Raw genomic sequence first — 12,845 nt, 5'->3', positions numbered from 1 at the left:
TTCTGGGAATATATTTTAAGAAACCCGAAACATTAATCCAAAAGAATACATGCTCCCCGTGTTCATTGCAGTGTTATTTACAACAGCCGAGATCTGGAAACAGCCCAAGTGCCATCAGTGGATGAGTGAATAAAAAAGCAGCAGCACGTTTACACGACGTAATACTACTGGGCCCTGAAACAGAAGGAAATGTTACCTTTTGCAACAGCATGGATGGACCTGGAGATTATTATGCTAAGTGAGATGAACCAGTCAGAAAAAGACAAATACCATATAATTTCACTTATAGGTGGAATCTAATGAACAAAGGAAACTGACAAAACAGAAACAGAGGCCTAGATGCATGGAACCGATGGACAGCTGTCAGAGGGGACGGAGTTTAGGGGGCTGGATGAAAGAAGGGCAAAGGTGGATAAATGCAGGTGGAAGGAGACTTTGCTTTGGCTGACGGGTGCGTGATGCAGTGTGCAGATGATGTTTTGTTGAGTCGTACACTTGAAACCTGTATGGTTTTGCGAACCACTGTCACCCCAATAAATTCAATTAAAAAAGTATAAATGAACAGAAAGCAAAAGTATCATTAAGCAGAAATCCAACATTGCTCTTTTGTGTTCCACTGTGCTTACCCAATGGTACCATTTCATGAACACAGATCATATAAGAATGCCCTTAAAATGCTTGTTAAATTAAATTAAATATATGTTTGTCCTAAGGTGGTGATAGCTATATCTCACTAAAGGGTCATTAAAGGGAAAGGAAAAGGAAATGAAGATCTAGTACAAAAGTTTTTTTCTGCAGGTATAATCTCACTAAGAGCCACATTGGACTAAGGTTATGTTTATTTAAACATCAGTTAAAATGGTCATTTTTACAAATTGACTGACAAAAAATGGATATTTCTTGGTGTTTCCATGGGTCATTCACCGAGCAGTAATACCACTAGGAGTTTCTGATCCCCTGAGGATAGTGGCTTAATTACATAGAAATTTAAAATTGAGAATAGTGGGGTAAGTGCATAGATAGAAATTGTCCTGTCTTTGAGTAGCTTATAATTAAATTTAATACCTCAGATGGTCCTTTTTGTTTGTGGAGATTTTAATTACTATGTAGATCTGGTAAATTATGAATTATTTGCTGCATGTATGTATCTGTGGAGTCATTTTTGAATTATTGTATTATCATAAATGATAAAATGTATATGTTAAGAAGCATTACAGTCTGCAGGTATAACATACATAAAGCAAGATTAATAGTATCAAGCAATTAAATGGAAGCAATCTTTATGGGGAAAAGAAAGGTTGAATTCTACCCTTAAGTGTAACTTAAACTCTCGCTAAATATTTTTAAGTGCAATAAAAGCATGTTAATTATAGGAGTGACTTCCTTATAAAGCCTCATTTCTTAAAGTAAGTTTTCCTTTCTAAGAATAGAAAAGCTTACTGAAATAATTTCTATTGATAACTCATTCTATAAAGAACTGAAGTTTTCCTTTTAAGCCCAATGAAGAAAGCCCAAAATAGCACAGGAAATTTTGTGTGTGGTAAATATATGTATGAGCTAAATCTGATTGGGATAAAAATGATTGAATTATTGATAGGGTCATTGTTGGTACCAAAGCATTTTGTTAGTTATATGACACTCCTTAAATATTTTGAGAATTTCTCTTTCATTTGCCTATAACTGAATATAAAATAGAGGAAACTGTATTTTGTTTTAATTTAATGTACTTGTATGTACATCTTACAAATAGTCTTATATAAAAAATGCTAAGCATCTAAAATAATTTTTTGCATATGTGTTTCTGTATTTTTTTTTCACTTGCCGAATTACTTTTATGCCTCCGCTAACAAGATCAATGCCTGTATTTCCAGTTTAGCTATACCTTTGCTTCTTGGTAGTGTGACAGCTGGCTTCACAGTGAATTTAACAAGACCTTGGTAAATACATAGAGCACTTAGCAAAATGTACAGAGCTCTTCACAAAGAACATTTTGGATCTTTCTCTCTCCCCCCCCCACTCACACACACACACACACACACACACACACACACACACACACACACACAGAATTTGGTCCTCGTCCTGGAATTATTTAGCAGTGGACTTGGCAAGGTGAAACTTCCCAAATAAAGCAATGTGAAACATTTATAAAAGCACACCATAGACTACACATTAAAGATACAAGTACTGAAGACTTACATTCTGTGTAGTTTTGAGGGTGTGTTTTATCCAATGTAGATTGTAGGTGTTTTCAGTCCCCCTCCTGACAGCGCTGTGGTAGAGATTGCTGTGTGCGTGTATCTATGGGGTCATTTCTGAAGCTAAGCTAACACAACCCGAAATCAACAGGCAGGTTGCTAGAGAAGAAATTGGAGCAATAACTGGGCATTTTGTTATAAAAATAATCGGAATGTAAATTCTTAAATAGGCTATTTTGGGGGGGTGTTGTTTTGCTTTGTTTTTGGTTTGTATTTCTGCTTGCTCTTGATGCACTGGGTGTGATGAAACCAAAGATGTGATTGTCCCTAAGAAACTGAGAGAAATTTGAGCTTTGAGGAACGGGGAAAAAGATAGTAATGTATTTTCATCTGTCTGTGGTAGGTTTAACTGCATCTCTTTTTTTTTGCTAAATGGTATCTATGACAGCACAATGTCAACTGGTTTCAATAGGAGATAGCAGGGGAAACACAGAAAAAATGTCCCCTACAAATAAGAGGGCTAAGCGAAAGCAAAGCCTTTCAAGAAACCAGAGTGGTAGTTACTGAATGGGTTTATTCAAACAAGGAAAGCATTAAAATAGTCTTGAAGAACAAAAGCACCAAGTTCAGGCCACCATACTGTTTTATAGGTGCAGTGCTGAAATTTTGTACTCACGTCTGTCTTTGAACCAGGAGGAATCAGTTAAGTGTCAGAGTTTTTAATTTTGAAACAGCCAAAATTTGCCTCTTCATTAACCAATGTAATTGTTTTACTGATTTACTTAAGGATACTTATTTAAGACATTTAAAGCATACATCGTAATGATTTGATGCATGTGCACCTTGAAAGAAAGGACTCCTCCCCATTAGGTTACGAAGACATCTGTCACCTCACACATTCATTTATATATTTTTGGTGAGAACATTTGAGTTTTACTCTCTTAGCAAATTTCAACTCTGCAGTACAGTGTTATTAACTATACATTAACTATACATGTTACACATTAGCTCCTCATCAGTTTATTAAATTGATGAATTTTTCTTCCAGTCATCTCAGTTGAATAACTGTGAATAATCACTTTCTAAACGTGTAGTCATTTAATACTGCAGATGTAGTTACCAGTTTCAAGATCCTTTAAACAGGTGCCCCGATGGTTTAACCAGCTACTTTTTGCTCTGTCCGTTCCTCTGGGTTCCCCGATACCTTTTGCAAGACCAGCCAATTCTTTATAAGTAAGAGGAGCACCTATTTAATTTAGAAATATTTTTATACTTCTTAAACAGTAAATATTAGCATTAAAACTTGGAAGAACTAGAAGTGTGTAGAGAATAATGTTTTCTTCATGAGCTGCATAAATACAGGCACGTTAGAGGAAAAAAGTGTATTTTATTTCTCATATTAGCTATGGAGTAAAAATTGAAAGGTAGATAAAAATTATGAACAGCCTGTAACATTTTTTAAAAGATAAATGTTAATTAGGCATTAAATTTTTTTCCTGAAAAACTGAGTAATGTATTTTAAGATATAGTTGAAAAAGTGATTTAATTTTCTGTTAATTTGATAATATGAATAAAAGAACTTATGGGATCATATGGTTCCTAATAATCCAATACATGTATGTGATTATACCCTATATTATCCCAGCTATGATTCTTCCTTCAATGTAATAATTCCTAAAGAAAGTATTTGAAATTTTTTGGCCTCACTTTAACCCCACAGATGGTTATATTTGGTTTCAAATTTTGCAAAATAGTAACATCTATTTATTGATTTTAAACAATTTCCTCTATTCTGTACTGTTCAGTGGTACTAGAAATTAGGAATTTTTCATTCTTTGCTATGCACCAGAATCACATAGAATTCTAGATGAAGTTTCTAGAGAAAGGCGGTATAAGGACATTACAACCATGTTATATAAAATGAGAAGTTAATGGATAAAAAATATGGAAGTGAATTATTTTCATTTTCTTATAAAAATTAGATATGAATAGCTTAGTTATCATTTATTGAAAGTCTGAAATGTTACTGTTTATGATATATAATTATATACAGACCTCGTTCAGTATTCTTACTAGCTGCTTATACATACTTATCCATTTTCCTGGCCATAGCAGTGACTATTTTGAAAAACATGCCTAGAAAGACAGCCTCACTGATAAGGTGTACCTATTCTAAAGTTCAGAATTAAGTATCACTTTATGCTTCATTTGAAATAACTGCTTGACCAAAAAAATTGATACCTACTTTTTTTTCTCCACATTTAATTTTAAAATGAATGTTTTTTAAATAGGATGAAATTTTTTGTGTGGCCATAGCGATTTGTCATATAACCATTTGCAAAAGTCTAGTTTAAATAAAAATCAGTAATCATGAAATTTTTGGAAATTATGATATTTAACTCAATCTTATGATACGATACATCTATTTTTTTCTTTGCCTTTTTGATGTGATTTATATTAAATATGAAAGATTTCTACCGTTTTCAAGTATTGTACTTTTGTTTTATTCGGTAAGAATAAAATCTAATGACTGTGGCCTACTTATACAATTACAAAATTCGTTTGAAAGCTTAAACCTTGGGCTTTACTTTATTGTATTCTTTATGTAAAATACTTGCTCAATGTGACCAGTTAAAAAATATAATTTTTTCACAGTTAGAGGAGAAAATGATTCCTCTTTATATTACTCTCAGATGTACTACTCCCTGAATTTTGGTTTGGTTTCCCTCCAGACGGTGGATACGGCTGCTGTTTGGGCGAGAGTTCCCCCTACAGGATCTGCTGGTGGTCTGGGACGCCTTGTTTGCAGACGGCCTCGGCCTGGGCTTAGTCGATTATATCTTCATAGCCATGTTGCTCTACATCCGAGATGCTTGTAAGTATTGATGACCTCACCTACGTTCAAGTAGGTGATCCTGATTTTTAAAAATATGTTTTGTTTTTTAAATATATTTTATCTTTTATTCTGAATTACCATACCTGCATTCTATAGTAGGCAGTATATTGAAGTTTCAACAGTACATACTAAATATTTTTTTGTTAGTTAACTATGCACATATTGGGAGATGTGAGTGATTTTATCCTGAGAGAATTGGAATATTCTTCAGAACCATTTTTCTGAAGACTTTACTCCTGCTTTAATCTCCTCATTACACACATTTGTGAAATGTACATATAAAAAGCTGGTCTTTCAGATATGTATAGAGCTCCACCTTCTGACAGGTAGGTAATATTCAAGGATATTTATCGAGAGATTAGAGCTGTTTTCTTACAGTAGCAACAACTTGCCGGTAAAAAATAAATATTACATTTAAAAATATTTTAACTCCATGGTTATATTTTAGCCAATTGTGTTTTTCAATAGAGGGCCAATTGGTAAGTGCACTGTCTGCTCCACTCTCCCGTCGTTGGGAAACCAGGGTCTGCGCCCTTTAAACAGTCAGAGTCCTCAGCCTGAAGAAGATTCCAGAGCATGGTTTAAATTTCAAAATATCTCAAATTGTTTTTCTTCTCAGAAAAATAATCACAGTTCACAAAACAAGATTTGTAAGCCATAATATAAATAGAAAATATTGCATAAGGAGATGATGAAATAGGAAATAAAAATCTATCGTAAGTGCAGGACTTCATAAGAAGAATATAAACTGTTCCAAGTCATTCATAATCTTGACTGTTAAACTGCTCTGTGGTTCTCTTTTATTTATTCATTGAACACCATTTGTACCAGATGCTCTCGTTATGCCTCTGGTAACACTAATAATTCTTTAAAATTTTACATTATACTTTTTTAATTTCCCCAGAATGACTTGAGTGAATAAATGACAGGAGTACCACATTTTATCCAAAAAAAAATTTTTTTCTGTGCCTTGAAGGTCAAATACTTTGGGTTTTGACAGACAAAGTGAAAATGTCCTTTTTTCTGAGTCAGAGCTAATCTATAAAGACATGGAAATCATAAGAGGAAACAGCTGGAAAGTAGAGAATGATGTTTGGAGAGATTTGATGAGTACTAGGTTTTAGGATATTCAGTACTAGTCTCTCATTTTAAAGTTGTCTGGCTTTTTTAATATAAGCAATAAAAAAACAAAGGAATGGGAAACTTCTTTGCCTTAGATAACACAGGATGGGAGAAAAGTAGGTTTACAGTGGTTCATAGGGAAAATAACACAATAATTAATAAATAGTGATACAAGAATAAACTGTGTTTCGTGTACTCACAGCTTAAACCTACTTTTGCCCCACCCTGTATTTGCACAAAAATTAAAAATTAATTTTATGAAACAGGTAAATTTTTGGCCGCTGAAACTCTTACACATTTTTAAAAATCTTTCTACTGGTAATGTTAAAAAACATATGGGCACATGTGGAAAAATGCTAGGATAATGAAGTTGTTTATTCATTTCAGTATTTAGTCCAACTTATTTTTATTTGCTTGGTTAAATCCATAGCAGTGCATAAAAGCTTCTAAAATAGTGACTACTTATTACATATTTAAGGGGCACTGCCCCTGTCCACAAGAACTTTATTAACTTGTAGGAAAGGCCAATATAATTAATTTCAAACTAATACATCCAGTGCTGGGGTGGAGGTGTGGACAGGCACCTAGAAAGTATCAAGGAGAGACGCTAAGCGCCACACTGGACCAGGTGTAAGAGATCAGAGAAAATGGCATAGCTCTACCAGCTAGTTGGCATTCAGTTTCTACAAGCAAAGGGAAAAAGAGACTAACAGGTTATGAGACTGAAGAAGTAAACAGGAATGGGATTGTGATATTGTGTAATATCACTGTTAAGTAGGTTTTCAGTGTTAACACCAGAGAAGGAAGAGTTTGTATTGTAACCTTATAAAACATTGTTGTCTGAGCCAAGGGAGGTGATGTGGGGGTCAGGAGTACGGAGAAACAGTAAGATAAGGCTCGAAAAGTTCGTTCAGTTTGGTCCTATGGAGAGACAGTTACCCGATACCTTTGCCTATAAGATTAGTCAATACCACTAAAGGTAGCATTTATTGAACTCCATCTTCCTCCTTATTGTGCATATCCATCCCATCTTCTCAACTAGATTACAAGAGCCTTAGGATCAGAACCACCTGTTACAATTTTCCCCTATCCCTCAAAGAAGTTTTTCATGTGCTCGGGTAGTATTCGGGGTGATCTCAGACAGAAGGGTACTCCAGACGCCTGGGGGCCGTGAATTCAGATGCAGTGATTGCTGAGAGAAGAGGTGCCCAAAAGCTCTGAGAATGCCAAGCAAATAATGATTTTTAATACACTTTTCAGCATGGCCTTTTAAAAGAAAGTATTGGCTGCTTTTTTAGTTAAATATCTAAAATTTTTCACATCTTTATTATCAATTTAAATTTTTATTTCATTTTTTACTAGTATCCAAGAAAATCATTTTGTCTGATTTACAGTGTGACATACCTTTTCTTTGTCTTGTAAAGTATATTAATGGGTAAGACACTATATTCAAATCCATTTCGTAGTAGATTTTTCTAACCAGAAAGTATCTCAAATGTGTATTGTTTCTTAATTTACCATCTCCCTGAACACTTCCAAAATGGGGAAGTTTCCTTCTTGGCACTGCAACCCACTTCCAGCCTTGTTGTAGTTCAGCCAAGTGTAAACATGTAACAGACCGGGACTTTCCCCCGTCTTCCGTAGGGGTCTGCTATGGCAGTTGTGTCCTCTTTGTGGTTTAAAACACTGTTCCTTCTTATTTCATTTCACATCTCCACGTACTCTTCAGCCACTGCCTGTCTGCCAGAGTTTCCATCTGTCCTACCCCAGAAGTTCTGTTTCTCTCTTTTCTCGTTAAGAGCATATTCAGCATCATACTGATGTCAAAATGCAGTTAATTTCACTACAGACTGAATTTGCTTGTCTTTTCTGGAAAAGCTTTACCCAAACCCAGGGACTGAAACAAAGACTTAAATCACATAATAGTGTGTCATGATATTCATCAAAGCACGAATCGGTGGTCTGATTTTGAAAGGAGTGTTTCAGCCCTTCCCAACAGCCAGCTCCTGTCCCTCACAGACCTTAGTACTGACAGTCATTTTTATGACCATCTCAGGTATGGATATTAATCTGCCCTTTGAGTTTCAAATAACATTTATAGTACTTTATACTTCAGTGCAAAAATCATTTAAAATTTTACTAACACAGGCTGATAAAGCACATTGTCTTTTTCTGATGCTTAGATTTTCCTAAATAGACTTTGTTTAGAGAATTTTTAGGTTCACAGCATAAAGCAGAGTTCCCTTACACCCCCAACCCCACACACACACAGCCAGCCCTTCAGCATGCCTCACCACGGCATTACATACATTACAGTCAGTGACCCTGACGTATCGTAATCACCTGAGGTCCCGAGTTTACATGATAGCTCACTCTTGGTGTTGGACGTTCTGTGGGTGTGGACAAACGTGTAATGACCTGCACCCGTCATTATAGTATCAAACAGAGCAGCTTCCCATCCCAGAAGTCCTCTGTGCTTTCTGTTCATCAGACACTCCCTCCCTCTAACCCATGGCAAGCATTGGTATTTTTATGGTCTCCATAGTTTTCCTTTTTCCAGAATTTCATGTAGTTGAAATCATATAGTTAAATTCTCTAATTCAGTAATATGCATTTAAGTTTTCTTCATGTCTTTCCATGGTTTCTTAGCTCATTTCTTTTTAGTGCTAAATAATATTCCACTGGATATTTCAGTTTCACAGTTTATCCAGTCACCTTCTAAAGGACATCTTGGTTGCTTCTAAGTTTTGGCAACTATGAATAAATCTGCTATAAATGTCAGTGTGTGGTTTTTTTTGTGTGGATATAAGTTTTCATTTCACTTGAGTAAATATCAAGGAGCACAATTGCTGGCATATATGGCAAATGTCAGGGGCTCAGCTCAGCTGGGTGGGAGAGAGAGACAGCTGAGCTGCTAGGTATCAGAGTAGCCAATCAAAGCAACAAGTCAAAAATGAAAGTGTTAAGCTTTTGTCACTCACTGAAGCGGTATAAACAAGAGTCTAAAAATGGAGAAAATGTCAACAACCTCTATTCCATTTCACCCGTGGAATATCACTCTGGTCGGGGGTCAAGTGGGTCAGCACAGACGTGAGGTCGTCCCACTGTTCAGGAGGCCTCGAATAGAAAACCGGCAGCTTTATGGACCCTGAGAGGGTGGGGGTGTCAGAGCAGGGTGCTAGGATTGGAAAGGTACTGGGTACTAAGTCAAGCGAGAAAAATGTCCTTCTCCTACCCCCATAAGGAGGTCTTGGCAGAGGTCATCCACCAAGTCCTCAGATAATGAGATCTAGGAATAAAAGCAGTAGGGCTAGGGAAACAGATGTGTGAAAGATAGTGACCAACTGAGTTGGCCTGAGGCCTTGATTGCAGCTTCTGACAGAGACCACAGTGCACTGACTGTGCACCAACCAGTACAGAGAGGACAACTGTCCTCTAAAGGCCTATCAAGTAAGACCTTCTGTATTAGTCAGGGTTCTCCAGAGAAATGAACCAGTAGAATATATACATGAAGAGATTTATTATAGGAGTTGGCTACATGTCTGTGGAGACCTAAAAGCCCTATAATAGGCCATCTGCAAACTGAAGAACCAGGAAAGCCAATGATATAATTCAATACAAGTCTGAAGGCCTGAGAACCAAGGGCTCCAATATCTGAGGCCAGGAGAAAATAGGTGTCCCAGCTCGAGAAAATGGGTATACCAGCTGAAGAAAATGGGTATCCCTTTCTTTACCTTTTTATTCCATTTGGGCCCCTAACAGATTGGGCGATGCCCACTCACACTGGTGAGAGTAGATCTCTTCACTTAGTCTATCAAATCAAATGCTGATCTCTTCCAGACACACACACACAGAAATAATGTTTACCAGTCTACCTGAGCATCCTTTAGGCCAGTCAGACTGACACATAATAGACTATGGTTAGGCCTGAAAAGTCACACATAACTGCCAAACTGCCTTTCATAAGGGCTCTGCCACTTTGCTCACCACCAGCAACGAGTGAAAGTTCTTGTTGCTTCACATCAGCAACAACATTTCATGGTGTCAGTGTTTTGGGTTTTAGAGCGTCACATTTTCTTTTTACTGTCTTATTTTTTTACCTAAAAACAATTTTAATTTACACAGCTGTGGGACTAGAGGTAGGAAAGGGGAATTATTTTCCTACTGAAATTCTATTCCATGTTTAAAATTAATAGTTGCTATCTCATTCTGGCCTTCGGTACAGAAGAGGAAGTAGTCTTATCTCCTAATGCCATAATCTTACCCTTTGGTGTTTTAACACCCTTCTCATATTTTTCCAGTGCCCTAGAAAGCAATGCAGTAGTAACTCAGGAACCCTAGAACACCTTTAATGAGTAAAAGCCCACAGAATTACAAGCATCACTGGAATCTTAACAAGAATGCTCAAAATTCCGTTCCACCTGTTGCTGCCAAAAGAGAATGCAGACAGCCCTGCAAGTTGACTGGGCCTACTCTCTCAATGATGAGAGAAAGGGACTTGGTACTCATTGGCTTTCTGACTATTTACATCCCCAAGTTTATCCACCCAATTTCTTCCCCACCTAGATTCTTCTTCGATTTGTCTTCTGCCTAGGTGCTGAGTAGAAACATTAAAGAAGTGATTAAGATATCATATATGAGATGCATTCGTTACTAGCAATTGGAACCAGATGTTAGACCTCAGTTCTTGACTTTTGGCTAAGAAACAATTCAGAATCAAGACTCAGATACAAACAAAAGTTTATTTAGAAAGTCACAGAGGTAGAAGTGAGCCAGCTGGGCTGCATGAGCTCAGGAAATGAGTTAGAGTCTAAAGAAGGGCCCCCTCAGAGCTTAGGAAAAAGAAAGTAAAGGTAAAGAGCATCTTGGGGGAAGAAAGGGGAAGGAAAGGCATGAGCAAGCATTAGAGAGAGAGAGAGAGCGCGTGTGCGCACCAGCTGGGTCCTTTTATCTGGAAGGCTTTTATGTGGACTTCCCAGGGGGATCTCAATAGAATATTCATCAGCTTTCAAAGTGTGTCCTTGCAAGGTCATGTTCTCTACTATTGGTCAGTGCCAGTGGAGGAGGTCATTAGTCCTTGCAGCTGGTCCTGATGTTGGCCATGGCATTGCCCTACCTAGACTTGCTGCTTTGCTGGCCTGGAGCTGAAACACAGTTGAGGCCTAGCTGTTATCTCTAATTGACTGAAACTCTGTCTCTGTAGTCAGCAGACCCAAGGCTGTGTTCTTATTTGATGCGGGTCAGAACCTCATTGTCTTTAGGGCTTAATGCTTAAAGGTGTGGTCTTAAAGGCCATGTATGAGGCTCTTCTCAGGCCCCTTTGTTCCTTCTCTAAGGGGGTCTACTGCATGACTAGCAACGTGCCAGGTGAGGAAATGTCAGGAAAAGGTCTGAACCTCATGACCACTGAAATGCTAAAGGAGGCAAGGTCGCTCTTGGGGCAAGGTCCCGCCTTACAATTGTCTGTTGCTAGGCATGCCAGGGCTTTCCACCCTGGTGACCTTCAGTATCTGGTTTATCATTCCTGCTCTGCTCATGTCTGTCTGACTGCCTACCATATCACATTGACTGCCATTGCTCCCAAAACCCTGTTAAAATAGCATAAACCTACAGACACAGACATAGGAAGGAGATTATGGCAGTTTTGGAAGCAGGAACATAGATGGATCAGTGATAACTGATTGAGCAGATCTAAGAAACCTAAATACAAAAGTGGCCATGGAGAAAGCAAAAAGTGTAGAAATTTGCAGTGCTAAGAACCTCTGGAAATTGCCGGAGGTCAGGAGGAAGAGTTAAGACTAAAAATGAGAACTGGATGGTAGTCTATTTAAGAAGCTGTTGTACCCAGGTCTACAGCTTTACCTCCAGGATTCATCCTCTGGAGATGGTAAAGTGGACGGTATCTTAACTGGGAACTCGAGGAGTTTTCCAGTGAGTATTGAAGAAACAGGTGCCCTTCCCCATCTCAAATAACAACACTGACCTGAGGCCAGACTGTCTCCCTTCAGGAGGAAGTCTGGCAGACTCCTCTGTGGGAATATCTCATCAGCCTCAGGGAAAAGGCCTAAAAATTCAGGCTGAAGAGTGGCCTAGGAAATGACCTATGATAACCCCAGAGTTGACAAACCCATCCCTCTGTTGCACATGCATGATCTTGAAGTTACCCTTGTACTGTACTGCCCCATTCTGAAACAGGAGCCGATAGCCAAAAGCACCCAACACTTAAGGGAAGCATGAAACGAAAGCAGACATCTAAACAAGCAGCCAGGGTAAAAGTAACTAAAGGACATAGACTGTGCCAATAGGAGAAAACTTCCAAGGGAGCCAGGAAAATACATAAAGGAAAAAGTGTAATTGAAAATTGAAATACGATGAAAATAAGGTGGCTGGAATAGAAAATAGAAAAAGCGTCCCAGAAAGCACACATAAAACAGAGTTAGAAAAGAAAGAAAACTAGAGGATCAGGCTGGGAAATTACATGGTGATGAGAAATCTTTAAAAGAGAGAGTGTAAATAACGAACACAAAAGAAGCAGCAGGGAGAAAATCAGCAAAGAAACAATTAGAAATTTCTAGTTAAACAGAAAAACATGAATTTCTAAATTGAAAGGGCCCATTATGAAAATAGGC

The 12,845-nt window shown here is 37.6% G+C and overlaps 1 protein-coding gene across 7 annotated transcripts in view; it reads left to right on the top strand.

Annotated features, from left to right (window-relative positions):
* TBC1D5 (TBC1 domain family member 5) overlaps positions 1 to 12,845 on the top strand; it is a 485,401-nt gene that overhangs the window by 350,537 nt on the left and 122,019 nt on the right. For all 7 annotated transcript variants that reach the window (XM_053668964.1, XM_053668967.1, XM_053668963.1 and 4 more), the window contains one exon: positions 4,931 to 5,073. In XM_053668964.1, coding sequence (XP_053524939.1) covers positions 4,931 to 5,073 — 143 coding nt within the window. The remainder of the gene's footprint in view (positions 1 to 4,930; positions 5,074 to 12,845) is intronic.

This window comes from Artibeus jamaicensis, unplaced genomic scaffold (genome assembly GCF_021234435.1).
Source record: "Artibeus jamaicensis isolate MK-2021 breed Jamaican fruit bat unplaced genomic scaffold, CSHL_Jam_final contig_519, whole genome shotgun sequence".
NCBI classification, from domain to species: domain Eukaryota; kingdom Metazoa; phylum Chordata; class Mammalia; order Chiroptera; family Phyllostomidae; genus Artibeus; species Artibeus jamaicensis.
The sequence above is the reverse complement of the archived record's forward strand: the minus strand, read 5'-3'. Positions and strand labels throughout refer to the sequence as shown.